The sequence below is a fragment of the Lytechinus variegatus genome, chromosome 1, assembly GCF_018143015.1.
Source record: "Lytechinus variegatus isolate NC3 chromosome 1, Lvar_3.0, whole genome shotgun sequence".
NCBI classification, from domain to species: domain Eukaryota; kingdom Metazoa; phylum Echinodermata; class Echinoidea; order Temnopleuroida; family Toxopneustidae; genus Lytechinus; species Lytechinus variegatus.
Genome location: NC_054740.1, coordinates 13482359 through 13502843, shown reverse-complemented (window position 1 = coordinate 13502843; position 20485 = coordinate 13482359). Strand labels below are relative to the sequence as shown.

At 37.9% G+C, this 20485-nt stretch overlaps 1 protein-coding gene across 1 annotated transcript in view; it reads right to left on the bottom strand.

Moving 5' to 3' along the window:
- LOC121406135 (alpha-1,3-mannosyl-glycoprotein 4-beta-N-acetylglucosaminyltransferase A-like) overlaps positions 1–20485 on the bottom strand; it is an 88739-nt gene that overhangs the window by 33547 nt on the left and 34707 nt on the right. The window contains exon 8 of the mRNA XM_041597190.1: positions 5177–5291. Within this exon, the coding sequence (XP_041453124.1) occupies positions 5177–5291 (115 nt within the window). The remainder of the gene's footprint in view (positions 1–5176; positions 5292–20485) is intronic.

Below are 20485 nucleotides of genomic sequence, written 5' to 3'. Positions count from 1 at the left end.
TTCAATTTATATTTTGACAAACAATACATGAAAAGTAATATATGGGACTGATACACAAAAAAACTGTGCAAGTCACTCGGTTTGGGATTGAAATGTTTTGGTAATTAACAAAAATATAGATAAGTTGAATTAAAAATTCTTACCATATATGTGTGATGAATGCTCTTCTCTTACTATAATAGTTGTAATTAGTTTCAATAAAATCCAAATTTTTAAGAAAAAACAACTTTAGTCACATTTTTGCAAGTTTGTTGCAGTGACCTCTGCAGCAATTTATCATTAAGAAGGTCACTGAAGGTCATAGAATTTGAGACTTTGGCTTAGCCATATCGCCTGACTTGAGACAAATGTCTTAAAGTTTATAGAATATCGTTAGGGAAGATTTCTTAGACAAGCAAAATGCTAAGACAAATTGCTAAGACTTAAGCAAAAAGCTTATCTTGTTTATGGAATACGGGCCCAGGCCCCTGATCATGATATGGGACCATTCTATCAAGCGTTTTAAAACCAAGGAGGAGGAGGCAAACGTTTATTTGGTCCCCATTCACTTCAAAACATTTAGCTGGCATATAGATATAAATGGGGTATCACATGGAAATTGCTACAATGCAGGGCCATTAACACTGCATCACTTGCTTCATATTTTCTACTGGATGCACAACAAAGAAATCCACACAATGAACCCAACATCTTTGTTTTCCGATGAATTCCACCCGGTAGCTTCATGTCGCACTTGTAAGCTTCATGACAGCAGACAGCCGACTTGCTAAAGCCTACGCCAAGGGGGTGGATGCATGTATAATTTACCCCCTGCTTCAACTGCTATTGATAGAGGAACAAGATTGTGGGGCAGATGGTGCTCATGAAGCCTTGGCTCAGGAGGCAACAATTGCTTTCCAACATTGGTAAAAACACTGGAAGGAGCCGACATCGCCAAAACATGCTCAAAATGGGGACCTCCAAATGTTCGCCTCAAATCAAGAAGGGTATGCTACATGAATGTAAAGCCCCCCCCCCCCCCAATATTCCCTTTTGTTCTCTCTATTACACAAACAGTTCACTCACTCAATCACTCTTTTTATCCTGTGGAAATCATTTTCTCAATAGGCTTTACCATATACTCACACATTTCTGTCTGTACTTCTCTCCAGCACATCACTTTCATAATAGGGAGGACCTATAACATACTGAATATAAATAAACCTACTTCAAATTTTCTGTCCTCACAATTTCAATTCACCATTTTACCCTGTTTACCTTCAAAAATAAAAAAATGTGATAAATGAAAGAAGTTGTTGGATTTTTTTCATGCAAAAATGAGAAAGCACTTTTGGCAAACTCATATACAGGCGCATGAGTGGTTGTACTGTACTCCAGACTGAAAAAAAACTATATATCTAATAGGATAAAATTCAACAAGCAAAACAACAAAACTTTCATTCAAATTTGATAACAAATAAAAGAAACTTTATATTGAAATTAAAAGTTTCACAATCATTTGTTGTGAAAAAAGTTTGCATGCTATTATGAATATGTGCAAAAGGTTTGCGGATTGTTAATCCACCACACCTTTCTTTTTCCGGTGATATTACAAGTAAATGGTGTTATTTGTCTGATATTTCTCATAATTCAATCACGAGTTTTCTTATCAAATCTAGGAAAAATGAAATATGAGCTACATTATCAAGCCAATTGTAATCATTAACTCTCTTGTTTGGATTCTGTAACAGTGACCAGTTAAACTATGAATTCTTCTTAATCCTAAACAATTTCATAATTCTATATCTGAATCCACCACAGCTTATCAGAATTCAATTTGAAATCTGTGATATTCAGAGCATATCTGTTTGTGAAATCAAGCAAAACTTTGAAATGACATTAACTGTCTTATTTCACATCTAATTTTAGATCCAAAATAGGGAAGACCCCCTAATTTAAAAGAAAGCAGAAATTAATTAAAATCCTTAAATTTGGGTAAATGCAATGGAATTTTGTCAAAATTATTATTATTTTTTTTTGGGGGGAGGACAACATAAATTTGATTATTTTTAATCCCTGAAATTTGTATTAAACATAGTGTAATGATAATCCTACTTTCTGAATCATGCTATAAAAGGAAATACAGCACTGAAGAATAAAGTAATGTAACTAAATTCACAAATACATTTTTTCTCAAATATAAATTTAAATAATTTCTAGTATCCAATAGAGGTTTAAATACAAAGAAAATTAAGTATGCATAGGCCTATACTGACTGATACTCCATCGTGAGGAAACAATTTCTCATAAAAGATAGAGAATAATTGCTGGTTGATGCCATCATTTCATTACACCCACGGGATGCATAAAAGCAGGAGAATGTAGAATACAAGCACTGACAGACACAATATTGGCCTATTTTCATCAGCTCAAGTTATCTCAATGGTTCTGATCAGCTAAGGTATCCCAGTCAATTGACGAGTGGATACCATGCACGACCAAAAAACGTAAAAAGGATGTCTTTTTCAAACAAGTGGAATGCCTCTGGCCGTCTCACCTGCATCACGCGGTTCAATATAGCAGCAGTGCTGACTTTGAATACTACTCTAACTCGCACAAGATGTTCAGTGATACATGGTTACTCTTATGTCCACTTTTTATGAACTAGACCAATAAACTTACAGAGATTCACCAAAAAACCCAACATGGCCAAAGTTCATTGACCTTACATGACCTTTGACCTTGATCATGTGACCTGAAACTCAAACAGGATATTCAGTGATACTTGATTACTCTTATGTACAAGTTTCATGAATCAGATCCATAAACTTTCAAAGTTATGATGGTAATTCAACAGATACACCCAATTCGGCCAAAGTTCATTGACCTTTGACCTTGGTCATGTGACCTGAAACGTGCACAGGATGTTCAGTGATACTTGATTACTCTAATGTCCAAGTTTAATGAACTAGACCAATAAACTATCAAAGTTATGATGGTAATTCAACAGATACCCCTGATTCGGCCAAAGTTCATTGACCCTAAATGACCTTTGACCTTAATCATGAGACCTGAAACTTGCACAAAATTTTCAGTGATGCTTGATTACTAATATGTCCAAGTTTCATGAATCAGATCCATAAACTTTCAAAGTTATGATGGGAATTCAACAGATATCCCCAATTCGGCCAAAGTTCATTGACCCTAAATGACCTTTGACCTTGGTCATGTGACGTGAAACTCATGCAGGATGTTCAGTGATACTTGATTAACCTTATGTCCAAGTTTCATGAACTAGGTCCATATATTTTCTAAGTTATGATGACATTTCAAAAACTTAACCACAGGTTAAGATTTCGATGTTGATTCCTCCAACATGGTCTAAGTTCATTGACCCTAAATGACCTTTGACCTTGGTCATGTGACATGAAACTCTAATAGGATGTTCAGTAATACTTGATTAACCTTATGGCCAAGTTTCATGAACTAGGTCCATATACTTTCTAAGTTATGATGTCATTTCAAAAACTTAACCTCAGGTTAAGATTTGATGTTGACGCCGCCGCCGCCGCCGCCGTCGGAAAAGCGGTGCCTATAGTCTCACTTTGCTTCGCAGGTGAGACAAAAAAGGGCACGTTACGTACGTACGTAACGTGACAAGAGTGTCAAAAACACAAAAACAATAAAGGGTATCTACTTCGCTAGGAAAGCTACGTGTTTAGGGTCAAATTTGCGGGGATGATAAAACAAAATTAGATGTTTTATAAAGGATGTCCTTTTTGCCCCAACACTACGTGTTTAGAGTCCGATTTGCGTGAGCTGTGGAAGGTGGGACCGTAATGGTGTGTAAAAGTAAAAACCGATGACTGACGTACGGACCCATGACATAACAATAAAATATTGCTATACTTGTTTAGGGGTTCATTTCAGGACTTGCAAAGAGTATCATTTTGTTTCCACTACTTGTTAAGGGTAGGGTTTCAGACGCCATTACGGTATTTGTTAAGGGGTGCATTTTCAGAATATGGAAAATACGTGTTTAGGGTGCTTTTCGAGACCCCATGGTTGCGCATGGTATCCACTCGTCAATGGAAGTGCCCCCCCCCCCCTGCAGTCAGGACTCATGAAGCAGTAGGCTATTTTATAATGGGATTCACCTTAAGATTAAAATCCTGACACAAGTCAAGGCATTTTTTTTCTGTATGTGTGGGTGTTTGTTTGTTTAAAATTGTGAGGTACTTGGTGACTTACAAAGCATTATAATAACAAGCTAATAAAAAAACTACATTGATAGAGATCAGGGAGTGGGTGGAAGGGACATAATGTAGCTCAATTGAAACAAATTATGGTGTCATAATTCGGTGACCTGGGTTCGTGTCCACTCGCTGCAATACCAAGGCCCAATCTTACAAAGAGTTAGGACTAAGGATGCCCAGCAACATCAATATCTAAAATGCAAGTTTGTTCAAAATATTTTTTTTTCAGATAAAATGTATATGCAAATATTCATCATTCTCTTGAAAATTAAGTGTGATGCCCTGTTTACCAAGGAGACTGAGCTAATTTTGAGCAGAAAAAATTATGGTATGGATGGATTTCCATACAATTGAGGTTGGTTGGATCAATCGTAACACTTTGTAAGACAAGGCCCAGGACTCTCAAAGAAGAGGACCTGTACCAACCGCACAGAAACGTTGTCAGCACAAACAATGCGCTAACAGAGGCCCCTGTCACAATGCAGCAATGCCTACTGTCATAAAAATGTGTTAATTTACATCTTGCATCAACATTTGACATTAAAATCCGAAAGATATGAGTGGGCCAACTGTTAGTGCTCTGTTTATAGAGCTAACAATGTTTCTGCCCGTGCAGCCAGCCCTGAACTTTCAGTCTTCTTGCTGCTTCTTTCTTAGCAATCAGATTCAAACTCATACCCATAACCATACTACTCCAATACATACACAAAAGAATTTAATTTTTTATGTCATGATAGTGATTATCCTTCTGTATAATGTATCATAAAGGTCTACAAACAAAGCATTACGATACAGAACTTACCAATTATTTTGTATGTAGAGAGATGGGGGTGATAGCTTAGTCATGTTTTTTTTTCCTTTTTTTCAATTTCTTCATTATCTGTGATTTGATATCACAAAATCCCGAAAAGTCAATAAAACTTTTTTCAAAAAGATCTTACCAATGAATCCTAGCGAAGAGAACTCCAGTAAAAGCCAGTCTTTGGTGCTCTGTTGCATGGCAAAGTTCTTCATAGTTGTCAGGTAGCCAGGAACTGCAACTATGTCATCCTCAAGCTGTAATTCAAAAAAAGACATGTATTTATTTGAATTAATCTAGATTCGCAATGAATTTATATTCAATATCAAGGGAAAGAAGAAACTTACCTACAATATGTCTTGTTTTGCTTTTTTATATCTTTCAATGCTGCCTATTACATAACATGGAATCACTGAGTGCGGAGCAGAGAACGCGCAAATTATGCGCAGGCTGACTGTACTTGGGTCTGTAAAGCACATGGTGGGTCACACGTGTAATGCGGTGAATGGCATGCCGTTCCTGTAGGTGCTGTGCGCATGGAATCAATTAAAACAGGTGTGCCCCGCCAATTCCACACCCAATATCACTCTCTCCTCCAAAGGTTGTCACTCAACCCCTCTATAAAAAAAAGGGAGGGTTCTTCATGGCCGTTCAGGGTCATGAACGTACAGCTCAGCGATTGATAGTGGAGCTGATTCCTACGATTGATCGAATTCATTAATCAATGCAATCGATTGTAGAAATCATTCCCATAATCAATCGCCAAGCTTTATGTTCATGGCTCCCTATATTCTGAAGTCAAGTTTAACTTGAATTTGTGGTATAAGTATGGATAGCCAATTGTTACATAAATCACTAACAGTAGAGATATCATATTTCAGCTCAATTGGCTCTCAAATCATTCATAATTGTCTAGGAAGTATAAATAGATGATTGTCTTCACCATCAATGAATCAGGAAAGAGCACAGAAAACATACAAACATAAAACTTAATAAAAATTTTGACATTTCTGGCTTCCCATAATTTAGCACAGAGTTAGACCATGGACAAAGTTAAACCTGAGTTCAGAATACCAGACATGGGGTTCAGATTACATGATTGGAAGGGAATTCCCCTCCCTGCGGAAGCAAAAGCATAGTGGTGATACAATTCAAAGCTCATTAAACTAATGAGATTTCCATACATGTACGATGATGTTAACTTTCTGTGAAAGAGAGGAGGGTATGATCTGATAAATAACATAATTGTTGCTTGATGGATCATCAAAGCCAGCAGCAAAGAAGCAATTTACAGTACATCATGGGTATACATGAGGAAGAGATAAATGTTGGATATTCTTTTAGCCTTTCAACTGATCATCAAAAGATCAATTACACAGCAAACAACAATCTCATCTAAACACAGTGTGAAGCAACGATAGTATTACACTAAGGTCCGCGTGTGCACTCGGTAAGGGTATCAAAAACAGAAAATTTTCAAAAAAAAACCTGGGGTAGTTTTGAAAGACTGGTCAATGGTTAATCGCAGGGTCAAACAAGAGTATTTTTTTCTAAAGTTTTTTTTTTAAGACTAGCCAAACGTGTTTAGGGTATGTTTTTTTTATCCAAGCTTTTTCCCACGGTCATATTCTGGCGACAACTTGTTTAGGGGCCAAAATGTGTAAATAAAGCCTGTGATAAACTTGTTTAGGGAGTGGTTTTAAATAATTTGGCCACGTGTGTACAGCAATACATATGACTGCCCCCCCCCCCCGGCAACAAATACTGCATTCATGAAGTCAGAAACAGGCCGCCTAATAATTTCAATAATTACAGTGTATGAAACAGTGTGAGGTATCATCATGGTTGGTTATACATTCAGAGCAGTGCATGGTGATAGGAAATAAGACATTAACAGACTTGCCAACATTTGAAATGTGGAAAACTGAACCAACTATTGCTGGGGAGTGGAGCAACCGAGGAGGGTGGGTGTCCCCCCTCCCACGGTAGGGAGCTTTTGCAATTTTGGACTTCCAATTGTGTAATCTGGGCTCCGTAACACAAAGATTAGCGATGAATAGCAATATGAGAGAACACTTCTAATTGGTTCATGGTCAATATTTTGCGCCAAATGCGCGTGTTATGTTGATCTTGATTGGTCAGTTCATTTTAATAGCGATTGATTGTTCATCTTTGTGTTACGGAGCCAAGGCATACCTTGAGAGAACATTCAGCCTAAAAAATTTACTGTACATCTGGGTTTGATACAATATGCTCCACTATAATGCAGAAATGGATAACTGGATATATTTAAAAAAACAATCATATTAACAATTTACCCAATAATGTATACACCCCTGTAACATATGCATCCAAATCCATTCTCACAAATCCCCATATCTAAATGTTCAATTTTTTAGGGAAATAAAACTTAAAACAAGTGGAACGCCTCTAGCAGTCTCGCCTGCATTACGCGATTTAATATAGCAGCAGTCCTAACTTTAAAAACTACTATAAAATAATCATTCACAAAAACACCATTCATATAATGACATAATACCACATTCATTGACCATGAATAACATTTGAACGGTGACTTAAGACTTGTCAACTACATCATGTCCACATTTCATTCCCTCTATCCATAAACTTTCAAAGTTATGATGGCAATTCAACAATTACCCCCAACATGGCCTAAGTTTATTGACCTTAACTGACCTTTGACCTTGGTCATGTGACCTGAAACTCAGGCAAGATTTTCAGTAATACCTGATTAATCTTATGGCCAAGATTCATAAACTAAGTCCATATACTTTCTAAGTTATGTCATTTAAAAAACTTAACCTTAGGTTAGGATTTGATGTTGACGCAGCCGTCGCTGTCGGAAAAGCGGCACCTATAGTCTCGCTCTGCTATGCAGGCGAGACAAAAACTGCACAGTTCAGTTAACAAGTGGAATGCCTCTGGCCGTCTCACCTGCATCACGCGGTTCAATATAGCAGCAGTGCTGACTTTGAATACTACTCTAACTCGCACAAGATGTTCAGTGATACATGGTTACTCTTATGTCCACTTTTTATGAACTAGACCAATAAACTTACAGAGATATGATGGTTATTCAACAAAAAATCCCAACATGGCCAAAGTTCATTGACCTTACATGACCTTTGACCTTGATCATGTGACCTGAAACTCGAACAGGATGTTCAGTGATACTTGATTACTCTTATGTACAAGTTCCATGAATCAGATCCATAAACTTTCAAAGTTATGATGGTAATTCAACAGATACACCCAATTCGGCCAAAGTTCATTGACCTTTGACCTTGGTCATGTGACCTGAAACGCGCACAGGATGTTCAATGATACTTGATTACTCTAATGTCCAAGTTTAATGAACTAGACCAATAAACTTTCAAAGTTATGATGGTAATTCAACAGATACCCCCGATTCGGCCAAAGTTCATTGACCCGAAATGACCTTTGACCTTAATCATGAGACCTGAAACTTGCACAAAATTTTCAATGATGCTTGATTACTATTATGTCCAAGTTTCATGAATCAGATCCATAAACTTTCAAAATTATGATGGGAATTCAACAGATATCCCTAATTCGGCCAAAGTTCATTGACCCTAAATGACCTTTGACCTTGGTCATGTGACGTGAAACTCATGCAGGATGTTCAGTGATACTTGATTAACCTTATGTCCAAGTTTCATGAACTAGGTCCATATATTTTCTAAGTTATGATGACATTTCAAAAACTTAACCTCAGGTTAAGATTTCGATGTTGATTCCTCCAACATGGTTTAAGTTCATTGACCCTATGACCTTTGACCTTGGTCATGTGACATGAACCTCTAATAGGATGTTCAGTAATACTTGATTAACCTTATGGCCAAGTTTTATTAACTAGGTCCATATACTTTCTAAGTTATGACGTCATTTCAAAAACTTAACCTCAGGTTAAGATTTGATGTTGACGCCACAGCCGCCGTCAGAAAAGCGGCGCCTATAAGGTGGTTTCAAACCGCCTCGATCACAAGAAACCCCGTTAAATTACGAGAACATTTTTAGGCTGAAAATACCCATTAATTTATTCCTTCATTCACACCGCCCTGAACCATACCCTTCGGGATAATTTCCTGAAGTTACGAGCATGCGCAGTATGGTCTGATATACAGGCAAGGCGCGAGATTCAAAATCACTAGCCCAGCAGCTATCCACAGCTCCCGCGCCCAACGACGCCCAACGACATGCTGGGCTAAAAGTTCCCGTAATTTGCTTTCACATCGCCAAAAATACCTGCGACCTTAGAAAAATCCCCGCGAAAGTTCTTGTAATTTCGCCAAGTACCTACTATTTAGCGGGTATTTTCAGGAAATTACACGTAGTTTGCTTTCACATTACCAAAATACCTGGTATTTTCTGATCGGGGTAAATTTCCCGATCAGAGAATACCTGGAACTGACGAACTTTGAGGCGGTCTGAAACCACCTATAAACTAGGTCCATATACTTTCTAAGTTATGACGTCATTTCAAAAACTTAACCTCAGGTTAAGATTTGATGTTGACGCCGCCGCCGCCATCGGAAAAGCGGCGCCTATAGTCTCACTTTGCTTCGCAGGTGAGACAAAAACAGAATGGTTGGAAACATTTCATTCGACCGCAAAACAAGCCACCATTTTTGAGAATTCATGCCATTCATGAATCCAAAGATGAGACTGAATGCAGATCAAGGATCAAGTGAGACTCAAATAATGCAGCTTATTCTGGTTCTTGACCTTTAATGAATTATTGGAATAAGCTTCATCCGATCTGCAGTGGACTGAGCGGAGCCACATCCAGGAATTCATGGAGGGGGTATATTGTCAAATGTGGGCACGTCGTGGTCTAGTGGTTCTGACTCAACCAGCCTTTCAAACAGAGTCATGGGTTTGAATCCTAGCCAAGGTGTGTTTTCCTTCGGCAAGAAATGCATCCACACTGCACTTGACCCAGGTGAGGTAAATGGGTACCCAGCAGGATTAATTCCTTGAATGCTTGAGCGCCTAAGCAGCCCAGCTAAAGCCGGGGTAATAATAGTAGGGCCCGCTGGGAAGTTTTCAGAACTGAAGTGGCTACCCTGGGTAAATATACCGCTGTTATTATTATAATGAGAGCCCCCTACACTGAGGGCAAAAATTACTGGGGGTGGCAATTTTGCATGTAAAATTCTCCAGAGAGACCTAGGAACTAAAAAAGAGAGCCGTGGAAAAAAATCCCCATTTGTTGCAATGTGAAACTTTATTATCCAATGTTGCAGATTCAGGTAGTGAATTTTGAAAAGTACATTTAGCCCCCAGATATTAAAATATAATTTTTTACCTGCCTACAGCGAAATAAACATTGACAATTTATTCAACAAATACCATTGTTTGAATAAGTCGGGCTACACTGGCGATAGGAATACCGGTAATTTTTAAAATAAAAGGTCGGAGTTTTTATTTCATATTGATGTAATTCATGCATATCATATGAAGTACCTACATCAACATCACAAGGATTTGAGCTAATCTAACATTTAATACTTAATACATAATCAATGCTCTGTGGGTAATACAGATTGGATGTCATTGGATTTCCTAGTGACGCAATTTTATGAAGACTGAATGAAAGCATAGTTACCTCTCATCACAATTTAATCATGCACGAATGATGAAATTAATTGAGTGGGTATTAAACTGTTCAGCAATTCATGTTGGCCAGGAAATTCTATATTTTCTCATTATCAACATCTTGCAGAAATTACGAACTCAAAAGTCAGAAAAGACTTTTCAAGCATGTGAATCAATATCTAGGACTCTCTTGTTAACACAATTTTACAATTGATGAAGTAATAAGTATCCCAATTTTTTTCGCTAAACAGACTACATACAGTCTAATTTTGTTCGTTTCCAATCGATTACTTTCAAGCAATACATGTACGAACAATAGATGGGCATTCATGTGTGAATTGTAACATTTCAGCAATTTATTGACTCAGCCCTACTTAAAAGAGTAATACGGTAAATGAGGCATAGCTGGCAACATTCACATTGTACAGATATGTAGCTTGGGGGGGGGGAATTAGGAGTGCAACTCATGAATCAACTTTCATATTTTAGTTTATATCCCTTACTTGGTCGCATTAAGAGTGTACACAGAAAGAAAAAGAATAGTTTTACGTTTGCCATGAAATAGGTCGTCGATTGACAATAAGCTTTTTGAGATGAAAGTAAAATTCTTTTTCTGTTTCTGTTTATGGTAACTCCTGCAGGAACTCGGCAGGACAGCGATTTGCTGGTACATTGTATATACCCAACTACCTAGGAATCATTTTACGTAGGTCTAGGTTAATCAGTCATAGTGGCTGACCTTATAGACAGATATTACTCTCGGCTCTCTTTATCAAAGTGGAGACAATGGCAGAGTAGGGATTCGAACTCACAACCTTGGGAATATGAGCCCAATGCTCAAACCAATGGACCACACGCAATGCACAAAATCTGATTTAAGACAAGAATAGTGCCATTAATCATGAAGATGTCATTACAATTAGCAGCATAGATTGTGTTCATAGGATCCTCCTACTACTGTAGTACTACCCAATGTGTTTTCATACCCATCCACTCACTTCAATTCAAAGCACTGATTGTCTATTAAGAAAATTGCTTCGCATTCCTAATCCGACCACTTCTGAGAGTGCACTATTTCTATAAGAATGTGTGAATCCTATAGCTGGCACAACAATACAGGAACTTTACATGTATATCTATTTTATAGGAAGATTGGGTATTTTTAGTTCAAGTTCTTGTACATAATCTATGAATATTTTTGTGATTGGGGAGGGTATGAAAGTACCTCCTGAGAAATACCAATCCAATGATTACAAGATACCACAGAATACCAATCATTCTTAGAAGCAGAATGAACAGGGACGAGATCGAAAGGTGAAATTAAAAAGATACCGAATCAGCCAACATTTATAAAATGTTGAGGTAACGCTAGAGCAACCCCCTCATTAAATTGCCTCATCTCGTAATTGGGACATCCAGGATTGCGGCAAAGGCTGTCTACACCTACAACGGAGCTCTCTCATACTCTTCACGCCTTTCTCACACTTAATTCATCTTGTATACATGGGTAAAAACTTATTAAACAGAATATTGTATGTACTAAACAGGCCTGCCTTCATTTAATATCATAAATAAAGCAACATCTGTGCACGACACATTCTCTATGTGATCTGATGGACAGCAAAATTAGGTCTATAGATGTATTACAGCTGAAAAGGGTGCAATTTTGTTCAATTATTTTTCAAACAAATATATCTTATAAAAGAATAAACGATCTACTGTGATTTTCAACAAAAAATCAACAATGGCTCAAACAAAGAGCAGATTTGATGATCCTACATGTATGACATTAAAGTTTACGGTCTATTGTTAGTCTATTCATATTATAGCTGGAGGGGATAAGAAAAAAAATAATCTCATACACAAAACGATTTAGGAAATACATGTATGTTGAAACACCTCATTATCTGCCGATTTCTTCCACAAATTCTGCATCTTATGCACATTCTAAGTGAACTATTTTCAAACTTTCACTGAGAAAAAATCCTAATCCTTTATCACTCAGTGTTAAAAGAAAAGATCTCTTCACAATCAAATGTGTCTCCACTCTCCAGCAATCTAATTTCAGCAAAATCATTATTGTTTTTTTTGAGGGGGGGGGGGTGGCAAATGAAAATTTGGATCCTATAACATCAGCAATTGCAGGCCCTTCTTGCCAATGAGCAGTGAAACGACTGCCATGTTGATTAATACCCTTGACTGATTATATACCCAGAACAGAGCCCAAGCTTCCTCTGAGTTCCATCATTATCCTTGGGGTTTCATCTAAAAAAATATTCTCTTTTCTCACCAAGCTGTGTGGAAGGTGTGAAGAAAGCCTTCAGGATTTTATTTTTCCCCTTCCAATATTCTCTCAAGTGAACGACTGAAGTCATCTTCCATGTGAAGATGATGCAATACATGTACATGTCCATATGCGGGGGGGGGGGGGGGGGGGGTGAGCAGGTGCACTCCCCCCAAAAAAAAGGAATTTGAAAGATTAAACATTTTTTCACTGAAAATTTCAAAATATACATTAAAATTGTGCACAAAATCTTCCAATTTCACTTAAGCAAATGCAAAAGCGCCCCAATGACAAGCTCAGTCGCCTTACTCACACTTGAATTTCTTTGAATTTCTTACCCTTCACACCCCCAGCCCCCGGAGACTACCCTTTTTCATGAATTCACCCTCAAATATTCCAAACCGATAACAGATCGGAAAATAGTGTATACTCAGCAAGCAACATAATTTGTGTTCATGAATTATGAAATAGTTCACATTATTATTTTTTTTACTTAACAAGTGCAGGAATCTGTAGTATGATTAGATTGTAACTTCACACATAGTGAAGGACTTCAGTGCGTGGTCCTTTGCAGGGGGGGGGGGGGCTTATTGATGAGCTCAACAGCCAGGCAAAAAAATATGAAAAAATATTGGTGGGGGGATGCTACTTTTCATAAACTATTGGCTAAATCTGCAAAAAAAAAGTGGGATTTCCAGGGCTTGTTTTTATTTTTCAAGGTTTTTTTGAGCATTTTGGGGTGAAATCACCCAGAGAGGAGAGCCCCGTGAACATTTTTCCATCACCAGCCGTTTTTGCTCCAATGTATTACAGTTTCCATTGGACCCTATGTGAATTTCTGGGGCCCTCTTTTTAACAGATTTCAAGAGCTCTTGGCAACATTTCAGGGGTGATATAGCCACAAGCCCCCGAGTAATACTTTTCTGTTTCTTCCAACCCCCCTCCCCCCAAAAAACCCCAACAACTTGCATATCAACGTCTTTAATACCATATCAAAATAAAAACTGTGTTAATATTACAATATTTCTGTATGTACAGTTTGTAATATAATATGTAAATGTTGTTTTAACCATCCGGCCGTCAGCGGTCTATCTCGAAAATCGCTGTTCTGAGAAAAATGACTTTAAAGTTTAGAGGCTTGAGCTTATTTATGAGACGGAAATAATGCCTTTTTAGCGATTGGAAGAAGCCCAATACACACTAGTAACTGGAGTATCTTTAGCTTATTTGGGGTTTTAATTATGAAATAAAGGACATTTTTATGTAGATAGACTGTTTAACCACAGCACATGTATACACTCATACTACACATCATAAGATGGTAAAATGGTCCAACTTCTACATAGACCATTTTACCATCTTACCCCGATGCACAACATACTTCAGCGATTTTCGAGATAGACCGTTTTACCATCTGACAGCCATGTGACATGGCGGTAAACTGGTCTAACCGAAGAAAATCCATTTTACCATCTGACAGCGATGATTCAAATATCTCAATTAAGAAGGTTAAAAGGTTTAGATATTACCGACAATGGGCTAACTCAAAGATACATGTAGACCATTTTACCATCAAATCTGAAGGAAAAATACAAAAAATACCAAGATAGCAAAAAATTATCTCTAATCAAGACATGATGGGATCTTCTCGATAGCACCATTGGAAAGAGCGCCCTCACATTACAAGGAAAGTGAATTTACCTCAAAAAGTCAAATTTTCGAGTAAGACCGTTATAACCATCTGACGGCCGCATGGTGTACATGTACAAACTTTATTCATGAGTCGGCAGTTAGCTTCGACATGTCAATAACAACTGATAATATAAACACCATATGTTCACAATACATATCATAATACAAGCATATGCTTGGCACTTCTATACAAAAGAAATCAATAGTAACTTTGAAGGGTAAAATAAAACATGTTTCAGTTCCACGCAAATCAATAGAATATGTTCATTCAATTCAACACAGATATATTTTACACAAAATCTGCTTTCCATTGAATCTAGTAATTAAAATCCAAAACATAAGATACAATAAAATGTGTGTGTGTGTTATTGTGGGAAATTTGCAAGCTAATTAAGGCACAATGTTCATACATGTAGATAAACTAAAGATCTATAATTATGAACATTTTCAGATTTTTCCAGAAAAAAACCCATTTGGATATTAAGCTGAAACTGGTTATAAACATAATTTTGCCTTATTTACATGCATTTAGAAGTTTAAATCAAAATTTCCTTTTAGATTTGAAATAGGTTTCATATTCTTTATTGATGAAAAATACATGTACATGTACGTATCTTCACAGGGAAATTGGTTTTAATAACAAGTGGAATGCCTCTGGCCGTCTCACCTGCATCACGCAGTTCAACATAGCAGCAGTGCTAACTTTGAAAACTACTATAACTCGCACAAGATGTTCAGTGATACTTGGTTACTCTTATTTCCACGTTTTATGAACTAGACCAATACACTTACAGAGATAGGATTGTAATTCAACAAATACCCCCAATGTGGCCAAAGTTCATTGACCTCACATGACCTTCGACCTTGATCATGTGACCTGAAACTTGCACAGGATATTCAGTGATACTTGATTACTCTTATGTCCAAGTTTCAAAAGTCAGATCAATAAACTGGCAAAGTTATGATGGTAATTCAACAGATACCCCCATTATGGCCAAAGTTCATTGACCTTTGACCTTGGTCATGTGACCTGAAACTTGCACAGGATGTTCAGTGATACTTGATTACTATTATGTCCAAGTTTCATGAATCAAATCCAAAAACTTTTATTAAAGTTTTGATTGTAATTCAACAGATACACCCAAATCGGCCAAGTTCATTGACCCTAAATGACCTTTGACCTTGGTCATGTGATGTGAACCTCATGCAGGATGTTTGGTGATACTTGATTAAGCTTATGTCCAAGTTTAATGAACTAGGTCCATATATTTTTTAAGTTATGATGACATTTCCAAACCTTAACCTCAGGTTAAGATTTCGATGTTGATTCCTCCAACATGGTCTAAGTTCATTGACCCTAAATGACCTTTGACCTTGGTCATGTGACATGAAACTCCATTAGGATGTTCAGTAATACTTGATTAATCTTATGGCCAAGTTTAATGAACTAAGTCCATATACTTTCTAAGTTATGATGTCATTTCAAAAACTTAACCTCAGGTTAAGATTTGATGTTGACGCCGCGGCCACCGCCGTCGGAAAAGCGGCGCCTATAGTCTCACTCTGCTATGCACGTGAGACAAAAACAGGCAACCAAAAGAAACATTTTGATTTTCTGACATCACAAGGAAATAGCTCCCTTACCGGTCATATGATATAAAGTCAATGAAATACAATATTCTTGTAATATGTAAAATTGAGTATAATTTCAGACAATGCTGCTGGCATATGACGTCAAAAAATTGAAAAAACAATAAAAAGTGTGACTCTTATTCTTTGACGGATTTTCTTCAAATTTTCATCAATACCCCCCCTCCCCTCCTCTCCTTTTATCCAAATGCATGAATTGCCAGGTTGAATTTCCCCATAAATGTGGATCATTGTGGCCAAGTGGATTAGTCTTTGGACTTTGAAACAGAGGGTTGCGGATTCGAATCCAAGCCATGCCATGATTTTCTTCAGCAAGATATCTATCCACAATGCTGTACTCAACCCATGTAAGGTAAATGGGTACAAGCATGAAGTAGGGGAGACCTAGGTTAGTTGGAACATGGGGTAAGTTGAAACATCGTGGTTTTCTTTAGAGCTTGTAAAGTGAGTTTATGCAGTGCTGCCCTCGGTTTATTGCTATTAATAATACAACAGTGTTGAATTATTATTGCAATAAATTGGGGACAGTATTGCATAAAACTGTTTTACAGGCGTTGAATAAACTTGCAGTGTTTCAACTTACCCCATGTTCCAACTAACCTCGGTCTCCCCTACATTTAATTCCTCAAAAGAGCTGTGAGCACCAGAATTGGTAGCCGAGCTTAGCCGGGGTAAAATGCCTTGAGCACATATAAAGGTGAATATGTGTGCTTTACAAATCATCATTATCATGTCTCAAGTTTGGAATGCATATGTAGTGAAAATCTGAGTTAATAATTGACAACAATATCAAAAATATCTCTTAAATGATCGATTCTTTCAACTAACAGCTCTGCTGGGCCTGGGAGAAGAATGTCCAAAGTATCTCAAAGGTGAAATTAGTAAAAAATATCAGCGCTAAACTCTTTAGAAGGGATGAACGGCCCATGGCATGGCAGTGGTTACAATGCAATGGGTGTTAGCTTTCAAAGTTCACAGCCAAAATCCTACACTTGTCCCTACTGGGAATTCTCATTTTATTATTAAAAGATTTTAATATTCACTTTTAGTTTGAGGGCATTGTCAGCTTGGATGGCAAACACTCCTTTTGATTAAAACAAAGTTTAAAGATCAACTAAAATACACATCTACCAGCAAACATGCCCATACTGGAGGTGTATCGTCATGACAACAAGCTTTCTAAGTATCAGATACCGAGAATGAAATGAAATCTCTGATTTCTGGACATCAGGGCGAAAAACACCTCGGAGGATTCCTGATGACAAACAAGCAGCTCATCCACACCATTCCTGACAAGTAATATTGTATTAAAACAGAAACCAATACAATCACTATCTCCAAATTGGCAACTTGAGACTCCGTGCCTTCTACCTATTACATGCGCTGGGCACTCGTCTTTCAGAACCTCACACTGAACGCGCTCACACCGGCCAAAATAGGAAAATACCCACATACCCATTAAGCATGAGAATTCATTCGTGCCTCGTAAGTAGTCTACAAGTGCAGACTCAAAGTTGACACTTTAACAAATTATACCATGTCTTGGGTGAAAACTAGACTTCAAATCACCTGAGTGTTCAAGGAATTGCCAGAAGCAGCCACAGAGCAAGAATAAATCTAGGCTCACTACTTCAGGCCAAGCTTGAGGCATTACAGGGAAAACCAAATGTCATGCCTGCAGGCTTCCTCAAGAGTACCTGACAATTTAATTTGCACAATTTCACACAGGCTCTAATCAAGGTTCTTGTAGTTGCAAGATTCATAGACACACATCCTTCTAGCCCCACATGAAAAGTGATTGTCATTTGATTTGATGCTACTAATATAAATAAATCCCTGCAAAGTCGTTTGTAATTTGGACAATTCTATACTATTTGCAGGTATTTCACATTGGGGATGATATATATTGGGGGCATTTTGTGGCAACACTTATTAATTTTGACACTTTGTGGCCCAGTGGATTAGTCTCCGGACTTTGAAACAGAGGGTCGTGGGTTCAAATCCCAGCCATGGCGTAATTTCCTTCAGCAAGCAATTCATCCACTGTGTGCTGCACTCGACCCAGGTGATGTAAATGGGTACCGGCAGGAAGTAATTCCTCAAAAAGCTGTGTGCGCCTTAATCGGTTGCCTAGCTTAGCCGGGGTAATAATAATAGCAGTGCCTTTTTAAAGCGCCATGAGCACCGAAAGGTGGACCTGTGCGCTATATAAGTAGCCACCATTATTATTATTAATTTTGCCCCCGACGAAGATTCTGGTAGGATCAAAAGCTTAGGCCCCTTTTGACTCTCTTATTAATTTTCCAATGGTGTACAATTCAAGGTGGGGGGGGAATAGATGTGGGTACTTTTTGTGATGAGGCAAGTATTAAACCAGCCATTGTCTGTTTCCCAGTAGAGCCGCGAGGGCTGGAATGCAAAAGACCTGAATCACTTGCTTGGAATTATGCTAAAGCTGACTCAGTCATGACATCTTGCTAATTTCCATAATTGGCCGAGACAACAGTAAAACTCCCAATGAGTTTGCTGAGATCCAACCGTGAGTATACATGCTGAACCTGAACTGCGCTCAAGACACTTCAACTTATTAAGATCCTCTTTCAACTATGCATACAGTTTTAAAAATTCTTCTTTTATAAAATTCATTATAATGTTGATAACAATGGCAGTAAGGGTTCTTTGTATCTTTATTCGCAAGTGAACGCACTTTGCAAAGTAACCCAAACCAAGGTGAATGCTTCCTCAGACATCTGCAAACAAATGAACTTGACACCATTCCAGTGGGACATCTTATAACACGGATCCATTCATGAATTTTTAATACAACTGAAGAAGCTGAATGCCGAGTGACATCTCATCGTTGTTTGAGACTGTGAATACCACCATGTACCCTTTAAGGACCGTTCGATTTTGTTCACATTTGTATTCAGTTGTTAATTTCAATGTATAAAAAATATGGAATGTAGGTATGAACACAACCATTTTGGAGTATCTTGAAATGCACATACATGTATGAACTCTGTATGAAAAAAGGCGCAATCCCAGGAGCTACATCTCTGCTCAGCTTTTACATGTTTAAGATGCTGTGCTTAATTAATAGTTTTCCATCCGAAAGAGATTGTTTTCTATTCACGGTTGTGTAAAACTGATTTTCCGTCAGTCTTGAAAATAAATGTCTTTCAAAATGCAAATGTGAAATGGGGAAAAAGGCGTGTTCTGAAAGTGGATTCTATCGCTGATGCTTTAGCAGTCATTTCTTCCATGTTATCCCAATAAACATACATGTATTTGCACTATAAATAACAAGCAATCAGGCAAAAAATTGATTTTGTTTTCGGGATCTACTTTTCACAACCTACTGTGTAAATTTGCATCATTGGATATACTTTAACATTGCAGTGAATAGGTGTTTTACGAGGCTCTTTTTTTAATCTTTTGATAATTTCTAGAGCATAATTTCAGTGAGACCCCGCATAATTTTATCCATAATAATAATACATGTATGGTCCACTTATATAGCGCAGCTATTATAATTGCATCTACTGTGCTTGATACATGGTATATTATTACCCCGGCTGTAGCTGAGCCGCCATATAGGTGCTAAAGCAGGAAGGAATAAATTCTACCAGGTATCCATTCACTTCACCAGGGTCGAGTGCAGCGCAATGTGGTTAAATTCTTGCTGAAGGAAAACATGCCATGACTGGGATTCAAACCCACGTCCATACTTCTAAAATACTTCTAAATGCATGTAATACACATGAACTTAGAAGCTAAATTATGCAATTGCAAATGCACCGGTACGGTACTCACTAACCCAGGGAGCTCCGACCCGCGAAGCGGGCGGGCGGCCGCGACTGGGCTAGGTACCGGTACTCAGTCACTGCCCACTGCACCCATGCACTGTCTGTATAACGATCGGAATCACAGTCACAACTCACATTCACAATCCAAACGACGCATTGGCGACGGTATCCAGTTTCCACACACTAAATTTGTAATTTTGGCTTTAAAATTCCATGGAAAACTATATCCTTTGGCCTTTAATCCGACGATCGTTGAGCTGGATCTTACGTTTGCACACGTATGCACTTGCAGCGCGGTAACCCACGGAGCTCCGGCCCGTCGGTAACCCGGCACAGGCCGAAGCTCCCTGGGTTAGCAGCGAGGTATACTCGCGCTCGC